The 7,793-nt window shown below is 39.1% G+C and overlaps 1 protein-coding gene across 1 annotated transcript in view; it reads left to right on the forward strand.

The window, feature by feature from the left end:
• Positions 1-7,793, forward strand: part of LOC113227543 — a 66,693-nt gene that overhangs the window by 50,338 nt on the left and 8,562 nt on the right. Inside the window, exons 10-15 of the mRNA XM_026460483.1 lie at positions 340-475; positions 1,048-1,212; positions 2,040-2,143; positions 2,592-2,726; positions 4,910-5,188; positions 7,134-7,250. Coding sequence (XP_026316268.1) covers positions 340-475; positions 1,048-1,212; positions 2,040-2,143; positions 2,592-2,726; positions 4,910-5,188; positions 7,134-7,250 — 936 coding nt within the window. The remainder of the gene's footprint in view (positions 1-339; positions 476-1,047; positions 1,213-2,039; positions 2,144-2,591; positions 2,727-4,909; positions 5,189-7,133; positions 7,251-7,793) is intronic.

Here is a 7,793-nt window from a genome sequence, read left to right on the forward strand (position 1 = left end):
CATAGACGACCACAAATTACACCCAAATTCACGAAAGAAATTGATGTAGGCCATACAAATTTTTCTTCCGGTACGGGAATCGGACCCGAGGCCTCTACGTGACAGTCAGACAGACAGTATGGTAACCGTTCGGCCACGGTGGGAAATAATTTATATAATTATGGACCAAGCACCGTAATCCTCAGCCTGAATTTTAGAGCTGGATAAGATTTGAGAAATTTTAACATCTTATCTATAGTTATTACTTATAGTGCCAATCGGTTAACAGAACATTCTCTGCTTACAATGGAGGCGCATTTTGGTAGCAGAATTTGTCAAATTGTGTAATCTCGGTTCTAGAATGCTACCTTCAATACGACAACGCAGCAAAGCTGAGAGGTGCAGCAGTCAAAGGCCAGACTAAAGCCAAAGACGAGCAATCGTGTGGTCAGGCGTGTACCGACGCACCATTTAGATGCTTAAGTTTCTCTTTCAAGTAAGTAATAAGATTCAGAGATACGCAACATAGGCCGTAACTCTTCTATGAGCTAACCGTGACCAAGAGTGAAAAGTTTTATAAGCAAATTGAAACGATCACAAGTGGAGATTATTTGTGGTCTCTAGTGGTTTTGACTTTTGGTTTGGTTATTCAGATAAACTTGATGATTGAGAATGAACGTTTGTGACAAAATTGATCTCGGCTAATAAAGCATGAAACCACGAAAATCATGGATGTAGTCTGCTGCACTATTTAGATTGTTTCTTTCGTTTTGACAACTGAATCATTTTATTTAAAGAAACCCAGTGAGTTTCTTTCTCAAATGTCTCAAGGAAATCTGCCTTACGAATGAAATATATAATAAAATATAATGATTTTAAGTGTACTTTGCTTACCCATGAAATGGAAAGAATATTGGGTTCAATTGGATGCCCTGTAGGACTGCAAGCAAAAAAATAAACTTTTAACATTTTTTACTATTTCTTCTCAAGGAAATCTTTACGCCTTACCAAAAAGAGTTGATTTTTTATCATCTTGACAATTTCAAATTATCTTTAATTTTCTTGCAGCAACAACGCCTCTCCAGACAAAGACAACTGTTTCCTCTCAGAAATCCGTTTGTTCGATCTTCAACGCGGTATTGATTATGAGCATAGCGAAGACCACTGGTTGTTCGCCTTCGATTTGTTCAATGGACAGTGTTGGAGGAAGGTACATGGCAGAAGTGACAATGAGTAAGTATCATCACTACACTTAGTAGCAGTAGAACGCCTTGTAAAAGAGGTCATCCAGGGTAGTACTGCCATCTTACCTATTTCTGCCGCCAAGCAGTAGTGTCAGCATTACTGTGTTCCGGTTCTGAAGGGAAAGGGTGCTGGTGAAATTACAGGCACGTGGGACTTGTCAACTTGTCTCAGGGTGACGGGCGCAGTGGCAGTGCCCCTCAGATCTTAAAGCTCTGAGTGATACTGCAACTGTTATGGACAGGCGTGTAGCTTACCATCAGGCGCACTACTTGTTCGTGACTCAATATTATTAAAAAAAACTAGTCAGTTCCTTTTCTCGATATAATGTAACATGAAGTAATCCAAACTTTGTCACTTTTCAATTTGACTAAACTGATGCACTCGCAAATGTGCGCTTGAATTAACTGCAAATGTTTAGTTTTTCCGCAAACCACTTACCTTACTTTCTTGGAAGTTTTAATGAACTTCCTAAAATTTTCCTAAAAGTTTTCAAGATTACGGTTTGTCTTTTTTCTTATGGTTAAAGTTAGAATGGACCACCTGATTTAAAGATATTACTGCTGCCTATAAAATGTACGACAATATCATCGAATTCGTAAGCTCTTTAACTTTCTTTTATCGTCGTGCTGAAAGATCTTATTAACCTTGACAAAACATTATCCATTTTATTTTGATCGCTGAAAGGATGAAAACCGTCCATGTTGCTATTTTTTCAGGAAAGTACCGTTTTGATTACTTCTTCGCAGCTTATACTTACTGTCTGTACAAACACCTTCAAGGATTATATTAGTACTTAATTTTTTATTCCTCAACAGTCAACCCGTTCCGGAACTACCACGTCCGCTGACTCCACCACCTGAAGATTCTTTCCCGGGATCAGGTCCTTCTGGACCACCCGGATATTTACCAGGTCCAAGAGGTAACAAGATACCTTAACACTCTGTTGCAATTTTTGAGGCTAACTTAAATTGAGTTAACTTTTAGAAGTGGGAAGTTGAATTTAATCGAACTTCTTCCTTGGAATTTGCCTTGCGGAATTTATAAGCTTTAGACTAGAGGAAATTTGCGCGAACCCTGAAATATGTGGCTGGCAGTTTTTGGTCGGCGATAGAGCTATCGGTGAATTCTTTTGAAGAATTGTTATCAAAGCTGAGGCTATTAGTATCGGGTACTACAATTCATATGAGAGACTGAACATATAATCAAACTTGCGACTGGTCGGACAGTGGGGACTGCGATGTGTTGCGGTGACTTCCAAGTCGCGACCGCATCATTTGGTATGGTACGACTTATGCTATGACTTATTCGAATTATAATGTTCCATTTCTATCACAGCGTTTGTTTGCCACAATCTTTTAACTTTACAGAACCACCGTACATACCAGATTCTGGCCCTCCCAGTGGTCCAGGCTACCCTAAGCCGGAGTACGGGCCTCCTCGGAAACCATACCCGGTCTACCCGGATTCAGCGCCCGGATATCCCTCCGGACCGGCTAAACCAGGTTCAGACTCAAATCTCTGATTTATAAACGCTGATAATTTAGTAATGGTGGCTAATATTAACTTTCGAGATCAGTATTTACGACATCGTGTATCGTCACCATTATTAACCCATTTATACGTCCGGTCTCGTCTCATTCGAGGGTTTAGCCCATGGTCCACCAAACTGGCTCAATCCGGTTTGAGGACTTAGCACATATTCCGTGGGTTGTGAACCTTCTTCTTCGTTTTCCTTCACCGAAAGTGATAAACAGTACTGGAAAAGGGAAGTTTGTTGAAAACAACAGAGAACTGCAAGAGAAAAATCTAGACGTAATTATTTAGATCAGACAAGAGAAAAGTCAAATGACGTGTCGTATTAGGACCAAAGCGCACCCAAAGCCACATCTGAAAAATGGCAAAATTTGCCATTTAATCAAGTAGTCTTGCTCTTGCCCACTACCCAGCTCTGGAGCAAAGATTGAATCTACGATGGAACGAGCTCGTCCAGGCAATGCATATTCAATCTCATCTTAGATACTCGGGTTGTATACTTTCGGAAGCACAGTCGCATTCAGGAAATTCGACTCCCGGGCTGTGCGCGTAATAAAAGACGATGAAAAGCGCTTAGTACGCTTGAAGGGAATATCGACCAAGTAAGGTTGATATCCCGCCGTACATCTGGATGTCCGATGGTAAAAGGCGGGTGGGATGAGCTGATGGAGCTCATGAGCACACTCACCGAAATATATTCTGTAGAAAACCGACAGACAGGCAACTTTGCGTCGATGGGCTAAACTATGAAGTTTAGATTCGAGCTTATCGTCGCCAATAAATATCCTGGTTCAACCGAATCAATAGTCTCATGTTGATATTTCGCTGAGCCATCCCACAGGTGACTGTAGTACTCCATGCAAGATCGGACTTGTGCTTCGTACACATTTAGTAAGGACACCCAGTTTTTTGGCTGCAATTTGTAAGAGAGGTTTAAAGATTCTGCGAATAAAATTAGTTGATAAATTTCCCAAATTGTGATGTCAATGGGGAAATTAATATTTCATAATTCTACAAGATGGCGATGGTAGTAATTTATTGGTCTTAGATGCCAAAAGTGACAAATGGTGTGCAACAACTGTAGTAGGCATCATTAGAATAAGGCTTAAAGAATAAAGTAAAATTCGTACCTATTATTTGTTTCAAATCAACTGCCTTCGTGGCGAAATGGTTACCATACTGGACTGCCACGCAGAAGTTTGACTCCCGGGCCGGGAGAAATATTTGTATGGCCTACATTTTATTTCTCTCGTGCGTTTGGGTGTAATTTGTGGTTGTCTATGTGTGTGCACCCGCGATACAGGGTTTCCCTAGTGCAAGGCTATAAAAAAATAGATGCGACAGTCTGCGAGGAAAAGGAGGCTTGGGCGTCTTGAATTTGTCAAACAGCATCTTAAATTATTTAAAAAATCAATAGAAATTAATCCATGCACAAAAAGAAACCCAGACATACTTGTTGTTGCAAATGTATACATAAAACGGAAATGAAATGTATAGATACCTAGTTAAAAAAAGGATATTTTAGTCTAAATGACTAATCAGAAGATTACATTTTGCATGCTTTTGTATAGTGGCTGAAGAGATTAACTCAAATGTAATAACTATCATCCTGTAATAACCTATTCAATGCAAATAAACCTCATTTAAATTTCAAACGAGAGTTGATATTTAATACTGATATAAGGCCCATTTGCCTGATATGTTGCCAGGGATGGAAGGCCCTTGTTTCGTCTCTATTTCTGGTTATATACTCGATGAGTAAAGTACATCCGATCGTGTGACAAATTAGCATCTTTTTTTATTATTTATTGCACAGGAAAAAGCACAGATTACATCTAATAAAAGGAAAACACAAATAAAAGCTACAGCTTATTTCTATAAGAAATTTCTTCCTGTAGACCTAAATACAGGATAAATTAGTCTACGGGCTTACGTGCACAAAAAGCAAAATTATGTAATACAATAACTCTATCCTAATGTTCTTTTTGTTTTAATTTTTTATATTTTATTTTATTTATTTATTTATATCAGGTAACAAAGACCCATGTACATATACCTTATAGACTAACATAATATCAAGTGACGAGACGAGCTAGTCGTGCGCCTGATGGAAAGCTACGCGCCTGTCCATAACTTGTTCTTCTTATTTAAGGTTACCTACCAGTTCCTGTTCCTGGTCATCAACCTGGCTACCGACCAGACCCAGATTATAGACCAAACTATCCACCAAGCGGACCAATCGGGCCGAGCGATGGGTACAGTCCAGATTTTACTGGCCCGAGTGGACCTGTAAAGCCTGGGTTTCCAGAGGTCAGTGGTCCTGGTTATCCAGGTAAACCAGGTAGACCTGGTTATCCAGGAACACCAATGAGACCCGGTTATCCTGGAAGACCAAACCGACCTGGTTATCCTGTGGATAGGGAAGAACCGAGTAAGTATATTTATTTAAATTAATGTAAGATTATCATAGTTTTTTTCTACTCCTGTACTTTCTTTCAATTGTAACTTTATATACCATATTATTATTATCATACAGGCGCTCTTTTTAGTTCTGATTCAAATTTCTATTGTCTCTGGTACGCGCCACTGAGCTGAACAATGTCATTAAAGGTCTGAACTATAATATAATGAGTTTCAAAAAAATAACGTCGTATTTTTGCAAATTAAAATATAATTAAGAATCTATAAAAGCCGCAGAATCTATAAAATTTTTGCCTTTATTGCGATGTTTTTTATAATAACTAAACTTTTTTTACTTTACAGTATTTTTACAAGTTTGTAAACGTGTGAAATGGTTTTTATATAATTGTAGTTAGATGTAAACATCATACATCACAAATTCATTATTCATTTACACTTTTAACTTACACGTGACCATTATAACAAAACACACAATTTCGTTAGTATAAATCATTGTAGTTAGTTTTGCAGTTAGAATTATTTATTTAACATTAACTGCTGCATTTTGTAGAGTTATACCACGAGTTTAAATTGTAGAGTCGTTATTTTGTTTACTTATAGTCTTAAAGTTATGAAATTAAGAACTGATGACAGTTTTACTGAATACTCAGCCTCGGTGTAGTAATGTCACATCTACTTTTCAGTAGAGAAGGTTAAATATTACACGATCGAAATTAGTCGCTAACTATTTACGCTTAAATGTGATAGTTATAAAATTTTACATGTACGTCATTTATATCATGTTGGCATTGTTTTTATCATTTTCATGTGATAAAATAACTTTTGACGTATGATCACATTTGACTTTCGAGAAATTTTAAATATTATTTGGAAATGAAACAACATTTCCGGATTTAAAATCGGGTATATACGTATTTTTATAATATCAAGTGATGGGACGAACAAGTCGTGCGCCTGATGATAAACAACACGCTTACAAATAACAGAGTTTTAAGTCGCAAAGATCTGAGAGGCGCTGCCACTGCTCCCGTCACTTTGAGACACAGAGTTGACAAATCCCATGTAGAGAGGCACATGAGATTTTATTGTTATATTATCAAGTGACGGGGCGAACAAATCGTGCGCCTGATGGTAACCTACACACCGGGCCATAACACTTGCGGTGTCACTCAGACCTTTAAATCGCAAAGATCTGTGAGGCATTGCCCCTGCGCCCGTCACCCTGAAACATAATTTGACAAGTCCCATGTGCCTGTAATTCAAATTCATTCCTTACTCTTGAAAACCGGAACACAGTAATGCTGTACTGTAACATTACTGCTTTGCGGCAGAAATAGGTAAGGTGTCAGTACTTCCCCGAAACGAACTCTTTCACAAGGAGTTTTACTGCTACGTAAAATTAAATTTGGCAACTTTATGTCTAAACCTAAACTTTATGCCTTTGCTTGCGAGTTCTCTTTCGGTGGCCCAGCGGTTATAACTGTGGGATCAATCTGGGGAACGAACATTTCTAAATTAATCCGGTTGTTCTGAGTAGCGCCCCGGGGTAGATTTTGTTGTCTTGATACTAATAGCATAGGGAATTTCCTAATTTAGGTCTAGATAATAGTTGTGGTTGTTTGGAACTTTATACGTTAAGAGTTCATCCTGGGAAATACTGCCACTTGACCTATATTTGCCGCTAAGCAGTAATGATCTGAGGACGTCCCGGTCCTTGATATTATAAAAAAATGACTTTAAAGGCAGAATGGCCGTTCAGTCCATATTGTAAACCTTCAAAAACTAAGCCAGTGAAAATTACTAAAGACTTTTAAGAAGTATCCCGTTAATATGGACCGTGGATTTAAACAAGTCTGGATTTAGTCACGGTACAGTCAATTTACTTCAAGTCGGATACCGATCGGCAGAAGTCTCACCAGTAATTTGCAAAATGTCTTTTCTATCTGTTTCCACAGTCGCAGTATCGTGGCTCCATTACACGGTGTCCGGGTTCCCCTGCCGGAAAGGAACTACATGCGCTCAAAACGTGGTAGCTGGACATTGGGCATGCGAGCCTGAAGGTGGAGAAATTGGTAAGTGGACTGAGACCACTAGATCATTGATCTTCAAACACGCTGATTTGTCATGGAGCCGCGATTGCAGTGAGTCTGGTTCACATTCAACAGCGACCTCAAGAGAGGCCTTTGGTTTTGAATGAAATCATATGGTATTTAGGAGATGGCCAACATCATCCTATTCAATAGCCAGGTTCCGGCCTCTTTTTTTTGACTGAGGGATTTTGAGACTCAGGGATTGTGTGGGGGACTCTCACTCTAGACTGGAGGGCTACCCCACTAAAACCCCCCCGAGTTTTCCCTCTCGCCGGTTGAGTCGGCGCCGTGGGATCGGTGAACATTCATCACGACGCCGCCCGGAGGTTCTGGGGGCCTACCACAACCTCTTAAAACAATATTACTTTAACATTACATTGACTTTTCGTACCATAACGCGCTTAAAGTAAGCTTATTGTAATGTTAAAACTATGATGTTTTATTGGCAGCTTTGTGACTATTCGTTCACTCAGTTCGGACTATGACGCGACTTTAACATTAAAGTAATATTGTTCTTATGTCAAA

Source organism: Hyposmocoma kahamanoa, unplaced genomic scaffold (assembly GCF_003589595.1).
Source record: "Hyposmocoma kahamanoa isolate Upper Pololo Valley unplaced genomic scaffold, ASM358959v1 211, whole genome shotgun sequence".
Taxonomy (NCBI): Eukaryota; Metazoa; Arthropoda; class Insecta; order Lepidoptera; family Cosmopterigidae; genus Hyposmocoma; species Hyposmocoma kahamanoa.